The sequence below is a fragment of the Perissodus microlepis genome, chromosome 11 (genome assembly GCF_051167445.1).
Source record: "Perissodus microlepis isolate ML-2025 ecotype Zambia chromosome 11, ASM5116744v1, whole genome shotgun sequence".
Taxonomy (NCBI): Eukaryota; Metazoa; Chordata; class Actinopteri; order Cichliformes; family Cichlidae; genus Perissodus; species Perissodus microlepis.
The window spans coordinates 20,492,400-20,509,212 of record NC_140471.1 but is presented as its reverse complement, the minus strand read 5'-3'; the positions used below and the strand labels follow the sequence as shown (position 1 = coordinate 20,509,212).

Sequence of the window (16,813 nt, the reverse complement as noted above, 5' to 3'; positions counted from 1 at the left end):
CCAGTGAAGAGCCAGTGTTAAAAAGAAATGTTTTATTTGGCAGCAGCAGGATAATAAGATATGGACAGTAGCACTTTTTGTGCATCAATATAATTTATAAAAACCAAGTATCACTTAAATTTACACAAAGCTGTTCACATTACTATCGGCATCAAACAACTGAGGCATAGCCATCGGTAAACCTGAACACCCTGGAAATGAGCCTAAGCAACATGGATTAACTGTGCTCACATTATTGGTAGGGTCTGACAAAACCGTCTTAAAGTAATTTGATTTAAGTGCTGAACATTGTTTTTAGTAGAGAGTTGTGCTCAATAGTCAAAAAGCACAAACAAAAAAAAACAAACCCTGAAGTATAAATAACTGGTGCTGTGTTCAGAACATAAAATCAGTGGTGTATAAAACGAACATCACCACAGAAACACCATTCACCCTGGAACATCAGCGTGTGACTCTTAATTAAGGCCGTCATTACATAATTGTTTTACACAGTGCTTGGTAACAGCGATGTTTTAGGCGAGCACCTGACATTCAGTCTCTCTGAAGCTCAACAACACTAGAGGTGTTCATTGGTCAGTCAATACAGGACCGTCAGTGGAACACCAGGGGCTGATGGGTCATTTGTCCTTCCTCGCCTCTGGTTCATCTGTTGGTAGTGGTGATGGTGGTGGTGATGGCGTCGCCGTCAGCTGTTTCATCTGTAGATCCACTTTGGCTCGGCGGTGTTTCTGGACCAGGTTGCCACCAGCAAACCCCAGGGCGCCGCCTCCCAGGGCGGCAGCCACCCCTGCAGCTTTAAAGCCAGCCAGCAGGCCAAGTGGGCCTCCTAATACACCGCCCAGCAGCGCCCCGGCAACCGGCAACACCGCCAACTTGTAGCCAACTGCCTGGAGAGACAGGAAAAAGAGATATGTTCTAGTTTAATTTAACACCGCTGCGCGCACACACACACACACACACACACACACACACACACACCTTTGGTGGCATTAGTGGCTTCAAGACAGCGATAGAGTTTGGATGCGTCTTTCATGATCACACATCAACTCACAGAAGAAGGGAGAAATTAGAAAATAAATACACAAACAGCCTCGCGTGTGTAAATGTAAACCGTCATTTCCACGGCTGCATCAAAGCGTTTTCATTATCTCCATTTAGGAAAAAAAAAATCAGAGAGATGTGGGCTGTGTGTGTTATTACAGCTGTTATCATCAGAGTGGAAGGTGCTCTTTGCTGATGGCAATTAATGACTGATTCCCTGACCATCCTCGCGCGCGCGCACACACACACACACACACACACACACGGACACTCACTTGATTAACACTTCACCATTAAATTAATCTAGTTCAAAAGCTGGCATCGCTTGTCCCCACCCCTGTGGCAGTTGAGGGAATGTTAATTTCATCTGAGCTGAGTTAAAAGGACTCTGGGTGCAGGTTGTGGAGGGTGGAGGAAGCGTGGGTGTCGTGTGTGACTATGAGTCTGTGTCTGTGTGTAATGCCGTTTGACCTGATGACAGATTACAAGCTTTCAAATGCGTTAAAACATCTGACGTCCTTCACATCCGCCTTATCTCTCCACAACCTCCTCTAATGTGCGGCCCACTCCATCTACCCGTGACCTTACAGAGAGGTCAGCTTTCGTTTTGTTTATTTGGGTCAATTTAATTTTAAAGAACCTGCTTAAAAAGAATGCTTTATTGAAAAAAGTTTAAAGGTCAGTGTGTCCTGACTGTTAACGGCACAGTCTGTATGCACAGACCCTGATGCAGAGCTCAAATAATTTACAAAGATGTTTTTGTTTGTTTTTTACTTGGTTGATTCACAATTTAAAGTCCACTTTAAGGTAGAAAATCTTAATAAAATAATACATTTTGCCTGATTTCTTCCAAAAGATGCTTTTGCTGCTAATCGAATATCCCTGATTGTACTGCTACAACAGTACAGTCAGCCTGGTCTGGGTAATAACAATTTTCATACATTTTTAAAACATTTCATACACAGACTCATTAGCTAACTGAAAAATGATAAAATTATGAAAACAAGATGCCTGTCAATATTGTTCTGACCCTTTATTTAAGCTCAACTACTCTGCAGATTACTGAGTAGTGTTAGCTGTGCTAGAGAGGCTGATATAATACATTTTTTCTACGTCATGATCTCAAAAAAAGAAATTTACCCTGACTGTATTTTGGTGCTGGCAGAAAACTCAAAAGCAAGCAGATAGTCCTAAAGGAAGCAAAAAAGGAAAGCAAATGACAGAGGGCTGTTTTTTTTAGTTATGCAAGCATTTACAGGTGTGACTGTGTGTCATCGCCATCTCTGAGTGTTTGTAATTACAGTCCAATTACTCCACAGTGAGCTCAAAACAAAGACAAACATGGACGGCTTCTTAGATTTCTCAAACTAAATGTAAAGTCAGGAAAATCTGTACCGAAAAGCACGATTGTTCATTTTCATCGTGCGCTGCCGTGCGTGTGTGCGCGCGTGTGTGCCATTTGACAAAAACAGGTGATTCATTCTGGGTATTACACACAAACCTTTCGACATTTCGAGTGTGTAATACGTGTGAAGGGCACTGAGTCGTCTGCTGACTTACACTCAGCGCAGAGCAGTGTAAGGGCGTGCTAAGCTAAAGGCAGTGCTGCTCCTGGAAAACTATTAAACAATCATTTAAACCTCTTCTCAATGCTACACACACACGTGCAAACATACAAACACACTTCTCTTCTTGTCTCTTGTCGCCCCTCTTATCCCGCCTCTCTCCATCCCTCTCCTCTCTCTATTTCCTTAATTGCAGCTTTCCTCCGTATTCGAACAGATCAATAGGGACAAACGCTGTGGAATGGCTGGGAGGCAAAGTGCCATCGATCTCCCCATCTCCCAAACACCACACACACGCACACACATCAGATTATCAGCACACACACATTAATACACACCTTCCCCAGGCTCTTGGTCCCCTCCTCCACGTTGGCAGCGGCTGTGTTGACGTTGTCCTCTATGCTGTCAATCTTCTCCTGCTGGGACTGATGCGCAGGGGTTAGACACACACAACACGTATTAACACACACACTCATATGCTAGCAAGCAGATTCACTTACACACACGCGCACACAGACACACGTGTAAGCACAATTGTTGTGCAGATATTTTTTTACCCATCCAAATTCTGCTCTGCAGGACAAGTTAACAACAGAGGGGTGTGTTTGGAGGCTGCAGGTATATTCAAGGGAGATTTCAGTGAGGGTGGGGGGTCATATGGCGTGTGCGTGTGTGTGGCATTGTGTAGATCTCATGAAATATTCAGAGTGGCAGCTGTCTCTCTCCATGTGAGGGTTGGATGGACACAGTGACCAAATAACAACCGGAGCATTTTTCTTCCTCAAAACAGTTTCTTTCTTTCTTTCGTTCTCGCGAACTAAAAATCCGCTTCTCTTATGAATACCCGCGTGAAAGCTTCCTGTTATTTTGTGATGGTTTCGGAGATTTTAAACCTGTAACCCTAGACTTAGAGATCGTGTGTTAGATTTTTCACATTTTCATTTTCTGCACCATTCTTCTTTCCAGCTTAAAAGCTGCAGTGGCACAGAGAATTGGGATAAAATGAGCGGCAACAACCAATTATTATAATTACTCCGATTAATCAAAAATTTGCAGATTTGGCTTTTACTAATAATTTAACCAGTAAAATGTCAGAAAAAAGTGGGAAAAAAAGCTTTAGCTCCTTTTTTAGCTCCACCAAAAGTGCCAAAGCCCAAAACTGTTAATGTAACTCTCCCATTAAAAGTGATCATGACCCACTGTTCACTTTTGTTTTAAAAGAAAAATATCCTAATATAACCAGATATAATAACAGCACTCACAAAAGAAAGAATCTTGACTAGAACAGTTATTTGACGTTAACCATGTTCTGACTGTGTTCATGAGTTTTGGTGAATGTTTAAAAGATCCTCGTAGCTGTTAGTTTATAACATTTAGCACCAGTAATTCCAAAACAATCAGACAGCTCTAATATTATAATACTGTAATGAGAATTAATTTAATGCTGTGTTTCTGCCTCAGTACAGACACAGAAACATACAGATAAGCCTGAAGGCGCCCCAACATCGGAACAGACACAAACATGACGCATGTACAGACACAACCACACACTCACACTCACTCAGTATTTCCACTGTGGCTGAGTGCTGGAATATTACTCCCCTAACGGCTCCTTTCACCCTTGAGACACCACAACATGTCTATGCTCTTTCTGCCACACCCCCTCCCCGTGCCTCTTTGTGTTTTTTCAGCCTAGCTACATCTTTACTCGCCCTCCTCTTCACTGTTAATCTCTCCTTCACTCAGCCTCCCTCCATCCCTGAGGATAAGAGTGATAATCTGAGCCGTCTGTTCTCCACCTGCTCCGATGTATCCCTTGTTTCCCCTCCTCTCTCCTCCCCCTGTGAAAACCTGCCCCCCCCCCCTTTCTCCCTGCTTCACTCTCACTCATCTACTTCTGAATCTCTCCTCCGCTGAAGGGCCTCTGGGGCCCCAGCACTACTCCGGAGCTGCTCTGTGTAAGCTTGTCTCAGTGGGGCCTTACCAAGCAACGCAAGCGAGCACGCGCACACAGACACACACAGGTCAAATACACACCACCCACCTCCTGGAGGTGCACAGACCTCTGTCACATTGTTTTTGTTCACAGGGGTGGCTGTGCACACATGTAGACAAAGAAATGCAGAGCTGAGCGTTTGTACTCACATGGACGAGGATAGAAAACTCTGTCACCAAACCGCTCAGCTCCTTCAGATCCTGAAAGGGGGAAAAAAAATAAATTAAAATGCTGTATTGATTTGTTTGAGGTGCTTATCGTACAAATCTACAGCTACAAAGTGTCCAGACTGTCAGTGAATGGGATTCATAACTGCATTAACGAGAGTGACTAATTAGGATGTGCTATAGATCTAAATGTGTCTGCAGGAACAGATATCATGGCATACATGTGAAATAAATCATGAATTTAAATTTAGCTGTGTGAGTTTCAGGGTTCTCGTACCATGCTGATAACTATGACATGTCGCCTGTGAAAAAAAACGCCTGCTGTGTTGCTTTTTAAGTCTTTTTCCAGGTGAGAGTTCATGCATACGAGAAACCCCTCATCCTACGCTTCTCTATCAGCACACTAAAAAGGACCACAGAACAACACCCAGTCAATAGCAGCGACTGTGGATACAGCAACATATGTAAGGCATAGTTTTGTTGGTTTGCTATTATCCTATTAGGCCTAAAAAAGAAGAAAAAAAAAAGAGATTGAGATTGCATGCCTGAAACAATAAATCGACTTCTTTATTTGCTATGAGATCACAGCAAAGAAATAAGTCAAAACTTGTAGGATAATAACACCCCACCATAACAGACAAATGATTTTTTATTTATAATCAACACACAGGCTTAAAGCTCGACATTTGTGAATATTCCCAAGGACATGATAAATAGATACATACATACATACAGCTTACCTAACAATTAGAACATATCTGACTATGACTGGCAGACTAAAGCTTGTTCCAGACGTGCATACCTCTTCCAGGTTATCCCAGGACTCAGCTGCTCTCTGATCAGGAGGGATTTCTGGAAGCTGGACCTGGCTTTGCCTGCCAAATCCTGGTACGTCGCCCGTATTGTCATCAGTGTGGCAGCTACTGGATGCACAGCTGGATGAATGAGAGGCAGGTGGTGACGCTGGAGCGGGCTGAGGCTCGGGGTTAGAGTGCAAACGCAGGAAGTCCTGTGCGGCGGCTGACGCCCTGTCTCTGACCGGCTTGATGAGCGCTTCCAGAGCGTCGGCGTCTTCAGCACGGACCCGAGTGCACAGCTTCTCCATCTCTCTCATGTTGGCTCTCAGCTGCTGCAGAGGCGCAGAAGAAGAGAACATTTTTCAGTTTGAATGACAGTGAGTGGTATGAATGTGAGGGAGAAGGGACACTTGGACGGCCAGAAGGACAAGCAAGCCTGTGGTTAAATACAGCCGTCACTGCCAAAACAAAAACATGCAAGAAAAAAAAAAAAAATAGAAAATGTGACGAGGCAGACGTGGCATAACAAATCCAAAATCTCCAATCTGTATGGAAATAGTAACATCTCAAATCATCTCAATATCAAACATACATTTTCCCTCTTGCATGCAGACACTCCAGTTATAAAGACTGTTTGGATCAGAGTTGTGAAATTTCTTTCTTCCCTCATTTAATGGAACTAGATGGCATTCACTCTGTGTTCAAAGCACAAAACATGATCAGGTGACATTTAAAAAATAAAAAAATAAAATCCACACTCTTGTTTTAAGCGGTTTCATGTAGGAACTACTTTCTTTCTGCTGTCTACATCCGCCAGCTAAAGGAAGCTCACAGCTACCTGACATTATAGCTCAGCCGATGGGGAGTCCTTAACGTTTACATTAAATCCTGTCACCCTGTCAAGAGCACAAGCACGTCATCATTAGTAGATGCACTGTGATACGTCTGCAGGGTGTAGTTCAGTAACAATTAAAATGGTTCTTGGTCACAATGTTAAGTTTTCTGAGCAACCAGGTCATGATTTATATCACCCAAAAAGAGCACTTTGCTCAGACTGCAGGTTTACTTGTGGTTCCCAGAATATTTAAAAAAAAGGGGGGAGCGGGGGGCAGAGCCTTCAGTTTTCAGGCCCCCTCTTCTGTGAAACCAGCTTCCAGTTGGGATTTGGGAGACAGACAAACTCTCTTCTTTTAAGATGATACACACAGATGATGATACAGCATATAGTTAGGGCTGGATCATGTGACCCTGAATCCTCTCTTAATTACATTGATGAGGGCTTCCCATGATGAATGTTTCTTGTTGACGCACATTTTTCACTCATTATGCGTTTACACACCACTATGGTTACTTTGTCCTGTCCCCCTCCCCTTATCCCGAACCAGTGGCAACAGCTGGCCGCCCCTGCCTGAGCCATCCCACTGTCGCCACAGCACCTGCTCATAGGGGGTCATATGTTAGTTCTCTGTATTATCGTAGGGTCTTTACCTTACAATATAAAGCGCCTTGAAGCAACTGTTGTTGTGAGTTGACATTATATAATTAAAAGTGAATTGAATTCAATGATTTCTGTGAAGACACATGCTTCTGATGAGATTTTTAAACTTTTTTTTTCCTTTGGTGCTTTGAGCAGGTGCCTTACAGTTCACTATATTCAACTCACAGCTAAAACAATCATATATTCCATCACTGAAACAAATTCTGCCCAAAAACATATAAACCATTCACACAATAAGAAACAAAATGATTTTTACTTTACACATAACATCAGTCGAATTCAAGAGAAAACCTAAGTTCTTGTTCATTTAGCCCATTTAGCAATTGGCTAAATGAACTTCTTTGGCAATACAACAAACATATTCAGTGTGTTGTATTGCCAAAATGATGTGAACTAGAGTATTATGCAAAGGTTTTGAGCCGTCATATTTTACTTCCAAGCAGTCAGACTGTCCTGTTATTTTTTAAAGTCATCTTGAACAATAGTTCACCAGACTTTCTGAAGGTCATTCAAAGGTTGTCTTTGGACTGATTTTACTCCGTTTCAGTCGTGTTCTTGTACCTGTCGATTATCACTGATTACCACTCAGTGTGTTAATAGACCTCTCTGCATTGAATCATATTTGTTATTAATCTCTGGCTCTCTTCCACAGCATGTCCTTTATCCCGTCTTCCTCCCTCATCCCAACCAGTCGCGGCAGATGGCCGCCCCTCCCTGAGCCTGGTTCTGCTGGAGGTTTCTTCCTGTTAAAAGGGAGTTTTTCCTTCCCACTGTCACCAAAGTGCTTGCTCATAGGGACGTCATATGATTGTTGCGTTTTTCACTTTATGTATTATTGTAGGGTCTACCTTGCAATAAAAAGCACCTTGAGGCAACTGTAGTTGTGATTTGGCGCTATATAAATAAAACTGAATTAAATGTTTGTTTCTTAAACCACTTAGCACTGACCACCGAGTAATTCAAGCATAGCAAGGCTCCAAACTCAAGAGATTAACTAGTGTTGTGTTTACACATAAATTAACTAAGTTGTCTGTTAATTTAATTGGTTAGAAAAACAAACATCACATCACTATCAGTCACGGACTGGCCTCCCCAGAACCCACACCTCAAACTTATTGGAGCAGTGTGGGATCACCTTGACAGAGAATGGAAGAAAAGGCAGACAACACCCAAAGAAGAGCTTTGAATGAGAAGAAATCTGGCTAAGAGAGTTCAGGCTATGTTGAAGAATAAAGGCTGTCATACAAAGTATTAACGTTCAAGCTTGTTAGAACTGTACAAACTCTGATATGCCTCAGATCCTGTATTTCTATGTACGCTTTCATGTATTTCAATACATTGTTGCACTCATATTGTTTTTTTTCCTAGCAGAATATAAAAGAAGAGTGGTGCAAGCTTTAGATATGAGGCTGAGGAACATCGCAGCAATCATCCCTCCAGGCAGCAGCATGACCTGGGTTCACAGGTTTGTTTGTTTTTTTGTTTGTTTTTGTTTTTTTTGTTGTTGTTTTTTTTTTGGGGGGGGGGGGGGGGGGGTCAGAGATGTGCCAATAACACATTCTGCTAATTACATGACATGAATATGAATATCCTTGTTCACAGAAGCAAAAAACACACTAAGGTCATGTGCCTTTTAGCCTGCAAATTAACTGTGACTGTATGTAGTTCAAACACAAACACCGCAAATAAAAACAGTACAGACTCTGCTCTCCTGTGTTAAAGTGTTTGCAGTAGCTCGTGTGGCAAAAGTGGGGCTACTGAGGTCTGTCTGCAATCTTCTCTTGGGAGTTAGCTTGGTGCTAGGCTAGCTGGAGAGTATGTTATGGTGATGGGTGGGAAAACAGGCTTTTTTCCAAACAGATAAAATAAATAAACATAAGCATGCAGTGCCAATGATTAAAATAGGAACTCTGAATGACATAAACCAACCTATTTTCCTATGTTTGAACATTAAGCACACAGAAAAACATCTAAAGCAGGGCAGACAAACTCCTACTCTGGATTTACACCATGAAGACATGGGAAAGCACTCTGTGTGCACCCCTGAGGGTTCGCCGGGTAATGGTGAGAGGATAGATGTGTGCCTGTTTGGAGTTATTTCACCTTCAGAGACATGGTGGCTTCTAGGCAACAACATCCCCTGAGGCATTTCACACTCACTATGTGAACAAGTTCACACGCACGCGGACACAACACAAGAAAGATGGATTCTAGGTTTAGCAGCAGCTCTTTTCTTGTCCTGATTTAGTAAATTTATATAGATAACGCTGTTTCCAAAAGTACGCGTTTGTGTATATGTACACATGCTGTTAATTCCAGCTGAACAGATTTCGTTGCTATTGATTTGCTCAACAGGAGGCAATTTTCTTGTCATCAACATCATGCAGGGTAGCTGGTGACATAGAGAGGGAGACTGTAGCTTCAGTCTCAAAAGTGGTTTCTGCTGTTGGATACTTCACTGTCAAAACACCTCCATCACAACTGTAAAACAATAAATAAATTAAAAAAAAATACTGGCGGTGGCCAGTGGTACCCCTCAGCCTCCTAGTAGATACACTGAAGGTATGAATTCCAAAACCCCACGTCCCCTCGTTCTCAAGGTATTGCATTCACAAGATTTTCAGAAAACTTGACCTCTCACCTCCCATCAACCCTATCTGCTGAGGAAGAGCAAAAGGTGTGTCTGAAAGTGGCTGGACCTTATGTTGAGTACTTGTCTCTGCGAAGCTGCTGTTTTTCTGTTGCTCAGTGACTCTTATTTCACACAAATCAGTATTCATTTTATTATACTGGCACGTTTCAAAAGGCCTCTGTTTGAGTGACAGATCATTTCAAACAGGCTTAGTAACGATGACTGACACATTTCTCCTTCATTCAGACGTCACAACAAATGCTGCCTGTTTAAACACTGGATAAAGACACCGGTTGCTGCCCTTTTACTCGGTCTTTACTTCGATCTTCAAACTGGAACAACATGACAGGCACAAATCCGAAACATCAACATCTGATATTTAAGAGGTCATGGGGTGCACATTTTGGAGACAAAAAATATAATACGCAGAGTCGTGCTTGTTCAGGAATTTCAATAGGCAGTGAGTCACGTCATCCTCTAAACAATCGTCACATTCACTAAACAAACACATACACACAAACACGCCTCTGCTTTTTCTATTTACTTCACAGGTTATCACTTCATACCTGAACAGTTCTGCTGGCATTAATATGCTCCTGATGAAGGCGATCCCATTGCTGGGTATGCTGGTACTGTGAAAGAAACTAGGAGTTATTTATCTGAAGGCTGGAAGTAAGAGTTTGAAAGTGAGGTTGTGATCCTGTGTGCAGCCAGATTTAAGCCGTCACCTTCAGTATGTTGTTATGGTGTTTCTGCAGTCTCTCCAGGTCTGTGGGCAGAGCCACTTTAATGAACTTGTGGATCGGTGCCTCCAGGCGCCTCAGTGTCAGCTTGTTGCCTTCCTCTGCCATGTGTCCCGCTGACTGCCCACAGCCAACACTACTGCGTAACTTTGACAAGGCACCTGCTCAGCTTTATCTCGCTGCGCCCACAGATACTGTAAATACCAGCAGAGTATTTTAATATACAAAATTAATAAACTCAGCGGCACATGTAAGTCTGAAAAAACTGTCACCTCAAAAGGCCAGCGTCCAGCCGCATAACCAGACAGTTTGCACAAGGGTGGCCATGATCAGACCATTACTTACACTGGGGTGTGACAGAAAATCATATTTAACTATCCTTTTTTTTAAAAACAAAACAAAACAAACAAAGAAACAGGCCAAACTGTTGTACACCAAATAGTTAAGCTTAAGTCATTAACGTTTTGCATTTGTTTATGAAAACAGACATGTACAAGCCATTCCCCTCTGTGTATCAAAGTATTCTAGATTCAAATATGAGACCATCTGTCTGACAGATAAAGCCTGGCCCAAATTGGTTCATGCAGCAAGACAATGACCCAAAGCACAGCAGCAAATCCACAACAGAACAGCTAAGAATGACAACAATCAAGCTGGGGCAACAGCTCAAAGTTAAAACCTCAACCTGATTGAAATTCTGTGGTGGAATCTTGGATCTACAAGCTACTGAATCAAAGGGTGTACTCAGCTTTCCACAGGACTGCATAACAGAAGTGTTTACACTGTCAAAATGTTTTTAAGTACAGTAAATACTGTCATTAAAAAAATGGCAAAAAAAAAAAAAAAAAAAAAAAAAATGATAGAAACAAAGCAAACAAAAAACAGTGACAGTTACTAGATAAAACTTCAGTTTTTCGTGTATCTTAATGTTTAAACTATCATTTGAAGACATGTATTTGGGCTTTGGTGAGGATAACTAGCTTGCAGCTTTGTATTCACACTGTACTGTAGATGTTTATAATAAAACTGATATATGTATCATTCAAGCATATAAAAGGCACTTAAATCAAGTGATGAACCAATGACATGCCTTCAGAAAACAGACAACTTAGCAAATAACCAATTTTAAATTATACATTTTAAAATTGGTTAAACATTTTTACTGGCAGCCTGTCCCAAAAATACACAATTTGTTCTCGTTTTAGTCGAATCTAGGGCTGTTCGATATAACGATATATATCGGATGACGATATAAAAATGTCTATCGTTTCATTTTACGCTATCGTTTGTTTCGTGTCGCAAAATAAACTGTTTACGGCAATATTTTTTTCATCGTTTTGATGGTCACTGTAGTGGCTATATTAATTTCTTAAAGTTCTCTCTTTCTCTTATATTTAATATAACCACACTACAGACAGACAAGCGCCTGTTTTTATGCTTTATGGTTAGCAACAACGACGGTAACACCATCGCATGTCCGCTTGTTTATGTTCCACATAAACCTTTCACAATAAAGCTCAAGATCCTGTTGAGACTTTTCAAAATAAACTGAATCACGTGAAAGAGCTGATTATTAACGGATGAGAAGTAAAAAAGAGCCGCCAGGTGCTAAAAAAATAAACCTTAGACTCAAACGTTAGAACAGGCTTTTCCCCGCAGCACACTGTGTAATAAATACTCACAAAGAAAACGGTGGCTGTTACAACTTATGTCTAAAAATGTATCGTTTCATGCATCTGTTAAAACACTCGACTCCAGCCACATGACGCGCAGCTGGAAACACTTCCCGCAAGTCGAGCTGCCCGAAATTCACAGAATTTACAGAAAATGTTACATTTGTGTTATTTATATCGTTATCGGACGATAGAATTCTTATATCGGGATATGCGATTTTGGTCATATCGCACAGCCCTAGTCGAATCCATGAAAAAAATCCAAAGTTCACACAGTTTGACAGGCATAAAATAGTGTGTTCGCACCAACATGGTGATTCCCAACAGCTATTAGGTAAAAACTTGGAATATTTCGGCATGGTGAGCAGTGTATCTTGATAAAGAAATAAATGAAATTGGTCCTTTAGTTGAGTCACCAACTGTTCACTGAAGCCTCATTGGAAATGGTCTCAGTGGAAGGGTGGCTGTCAAGAAGCCTTTCATACGGAATAGAAATGTGGTGAAAAGGCTGAGGAGTGCCAAATTACACAAAAACCAAATTGAAAAAAAAAATAGTTGCAACAGGTGTTATGGACTCATGAATACAAATTTCAAGGGAGACAATCATGAGTGTCTACATTCATCTGTAAAACACACTGGAGGCTCTGTCATGGTTTGGGGCTTGGGATATCTTAAAAAAACTAAGAAAGCCATAGGTAATTAATTTTTCAGCAATGACATTAATCCCAAATACACTGTCAGATTCTCTAAAAGCATACCTGAATAGAAAAGGCACAATGGTACAGTCAGTCCTGGATTTTCTCCCCAGAGGCCCACATACAAGTGGCTCAAAACTTTTGCACAGCAATATAACTCTTATTAGCAGTTCATACCAAAAAAAAACAAAAAACAAACAAAAACAACAACAAGAACAAAACCCCCAGGTTATTTTACTTGTTGTTTTGTTTGTTCCAGCGTTAATGGCAATTAACTTCGGAGTGACGTAAACGGTTTGATGACGCCTTCTACTGTTCCCTTCAGTCCACATTTCGAGGCCACGTCCCACGAACTGTCCCTGAACAGAAAGTGAAATCACTCAGTTTGGCTAATGACAGCAGACTGGCCCAGCTGGTAACGCTAAATTAATCCATTAGTGTCACTAGCTTACTGCTGAGGACGTCAAGAGCTTTGTGAACGGCAGAAAACTTCCCAGACGGAGTTACTAGCTAATTCAGTAACTTCACCCGGATACAGGGAGCTATCAGCCCGTTGCTGAAAACATAAACTCACAGGGCACACATCGACACTTACCAGTAAAAAGACAACTCGACAAAGTCATTTACACTCGCTAATGACTACTGCGAGCCTCCATATTGTAAAGAAAAACTTAAACGTTCAGACAACAACTCGCTGCCGCTTCGGACAGAGGTGTTGTTTATAAACAGCTCCTAGTACGTCCGCGAATAGTTTCCGACCACAATCAGCAGCCGCAGAACATAGTGTTCCTCATCACTACCCCGTGATGCCTGTTCTGATAGCGAATCAGTGACATGTTTCTAAAATAATACTCCCGCTGACGGTGGTGTTTATTTCCCCCATCGGTCACATTTTATTGCTTCAGGAAAATGACTGTTTACCATCTGTTCTTCATCTAAAAAAAATTAAAAGATTTGCACACTCAATTTCTTACATTAAAAAATTTAGGATGCAGTAGCCACTAGTTTCACCCTGCCCTCCAAAAAGCCTTATTTATCTGAATATTGTTATTAGATTTAAAACAATATATTTGATGTTCTTTGTTAAAGATAAACGATGACATAACAGCGAAACTGACCAGTTAAATTAACACAGATATCAACTTTTTGTGGCTACTTAACATTTCTAAGCTGGTTGGGATTTTGTTCGGGCGTTTGGACTTCACAGCTTAGTCATTTCCAAGTTGCTGGCCTCAGCCCTGATATGTGATCATACTGTTTTTTAAAATACACTGTGAAAGTGAAAATGTATGACATTTCAAAAATGTGTCACGGCCCTTTCTTTTTTTCTTTTTTTTGTTTTTTGCCAGCCAGACATTTAAACTAAAATGAACACGTGCTACAAATAAATAAATACAAGTTAGAAATGCTAGATTGTTCACACTTGTGCGTCTTCCACACCGCTTTTTACCGTGCGTGAAACAGCATCAATCCTGTGGAAGGAAACATTAGATGTGATATTTTTTGTCTGTGTTGCGTTTGGAAGAAAGACTGGGGTTCCCCCTCCTCTACTGTGAGATCAGCCAGCGTGAGTGGGTCTATTGCATGTTTCCACTTCTATTCTTCAGCACCTTTTACCTTTGACATTTAGGCCAACCCCCCACACACTCTTCCCTCAGCGGATGCTCCAATGCAAAGGGCCACAGCACACAGTCCCCAGCTACAGGGGATTTCCCCTGGTGCTGTACACATGTTGTTAATGTGTGTGTGTGTGTGTGTGTGTGTGTGTGCGTGCGCGTGTCTGTGCTCATATGTGTTTGCTTGTGTTTATGCAAGTGTGTCTGTCCACTTTCAGGGGACTCCCAGACTTGCAGACTGAGGGGGAGGAGGGAATAGAGCTGACAGCCTAAATAGCAAATCATCATCAAAAATGTTTCTGTCTCTGTGTTTGTGGAGACAGAGAGAGAGAGAGAGAGAAGGAGGAGGAGGAGGTGTCTGAGCGTGTGTAAGTTGTACCCTTGATGTGGGCACATCAAGGGTACTTACAAAGAAGAAGCATGTCCCGTTATGTAAATCATTCAAGTCTAAGGTGAAGACTTGCTGTGAGGTTATGTTTATGTCAGGGATGTCAAACTCATTTATATCAAGTGGGCTGGACCAGTAAAACTGCCCTTTCTGTCAGTTATAATATACGAAAATTACATGTAATTTCATCAGCAGTTCCCAGTTTTTCTACATGATAAAGAACAGCTGCTGTAGGAAATGAAAGAAATGTGTCAGACTGTGATTTAGGTATAAAACAAGAATTTTTCCTTTTTTTTAAAAAAACCATTGTAAAACACAATTTCTCCTTCACATTTTCCAAAGCTGTCCAGTGGGCCGGTTTAGAGTCTTTGATGGGCCAATTCTGGGCCCTGGGCCTTATGTTTGACACCACCGGTTTAAGTGAATAGTCAGAATCAGTGATTTGGCGTGAATGAAACACCACTGTGTGTGTTTAAACATGTGTTTTTTTGGGGTCCCAGGAGGACTCAGGTGCCATTTGTTTCAGTCTAATCCGGGAGGTCTGTCAGCAGGAGAGGAAGCAAGCAGGGAGCTCTGTTCATGTCTTACCTCATGAATCTTTACTGGTTTTGTTGTGGCAGGTGTGATTAGCACATCCTGATGCCTCGGTGGATATGGGCCTGGTTTTTTTTGTCATGGTAGACTTTGTGACAAGTCATGGTAGGAAAGCACAGGTGTTTCTAATAACATTAACTATGGCAGGTGGTCCAATAAGCCAGGACACTGCTTCCACAAAAAGCAGACATGAACCTGAAGCCGTTACATAAACATAGTCATGATTTTAATTTCCCTGCCCTCTTGATGTGTACATGAAAACATGCTTGCTGTTGTTTATACATGGCTTTATGAGAAGAACTTATGAATTGAGAACCAGAAGAATACATGCTTTGAATCTGTGAGTGTGTGTGTGTGTCTATATGTTCTAATGGGACCTCTAATTAAGACTCTGGGTATCTGCTATCTGTCAGCACCGATCGATCGGCTTGGAGAGTGACAGCTCAGCGTGTGAGTGTGTCTGTGTGTGTGTGTGCGTAGATTTTGCTCTTCATGCTCTCTGCTTCATGTCATGTTATTTTACATGTAACACAGTTGTAGGAGGAATATTAACACTTCATTCATTTCCTTTAGCATGTACACAATCACACCACTTTTTAAAAAAAAAAAGAAGAAAAAAGTGTGAATGTTTTTTTTTCCTGCATACTCATTAAAAACACATCACAGTCCCCACGCACCTTCCCCCAAACCAAAGGAGGATGAAGTGTTGGACAGATATTTGTTGTTATGTGCCACATGCACTCACAAACACACAGAATTATAAGTAATACACTGATAATGTTTATGGGCATTTCCAGGTTAGTATGTGTCACTGAAAGCCATTGCGCTTCATCTTTCTAAAATTATTATTTTATTCACAAAGGGGAAAGTTTAAACATCATAAAACAGAAGAGGTGGTGGTGCGTGCTCACTCTTTACTTTTTGTGCACTTTCTTCTGCTTCTACCCACTTCTTCTTTTCCCCCCGCACACATGCACAGGTAGAGCTGTTCACAATTGTCTAACAGTTGCTATCAATCACCTGGCTGTTAGAGACAGAGAGTGTGTGTCTGTGTTAGCGGTAACGCTGTTGTGCAGGACGGCAAGTGAGTGATGGCGGTAACAGTATAGACGGCATGTGCTGTGAAATGTCACCGTGCCGATCGATGGTGTTTAACGAGGCTGGAGGCTGATCTGGACCTCATGCTAACATGAAGCTCTTCTCCCCGCCCTCTTCCTCCCCCTCCTCACTTTCCTAATCCCTCTCTACTCTCTGTGAGAGCCCGAGGGTCCCCCAGGAGAGAGACAAGGCCTTTTACCTGTCAAGAGGCTTTTGTGTCTGACAAGTCACACACACACACACACACACACACACACACACACACACACACACACACACACACACACACACTTAAAAAAAAAAACATGTA

At 41.7% G+C, this 16,813-nt stretch overlaps 1 protein-coding gene across 5 annotated transcripts; it reads right to left on the bottom strand.

Annotated features, from left to right (window-relative positions):
- Positions 1-17: 17 nt before the first annotated feature.
- Positions 18-13,568, bottom strand: stx17 (syntaxin 17). Of its 5 annotated transcripts, none has more exons than XM_084943061.1 (8): positions 13,403-13,568; positions 12,871-13,166; positions 10,425-10,633; positions 10,263-10,328; positions 5,572-5,898; positions 4,752-4,802; positions 2,945-3,031; positions 18-887 (listed from the first exon to the last, which is right to left on the bottom strand). In XM_084943061.1, exons 3-8 carry the CDS (start codon positions 10,545-10,547, stop codon positions 618-620), a joined length of 924 nt encoding a protein of 307 aa, XP_084799187.1. In that variant the 5' UTR covers positions 10,548-10,633; positions 12,871-13,166; positions 13,403-13,568; the 3' UTR covers positions 18-617. The 5 variants fall into 5 exon arrangements, with proteins under 5 accessions (XP_084799187.1, XP_084799188.1, XP_084799189.1 ...); XM_084943062.1 differs by having other exon boundaries at positions 13,046-13,166; XM_084943063.1 differs by lacking the exon at positions 13,403-13,568 and adding an exon at positions 13,260-13,396.
- Between the last annotated feature and the right edge of the window lie 3,245 nt (positions 13,569-16,813).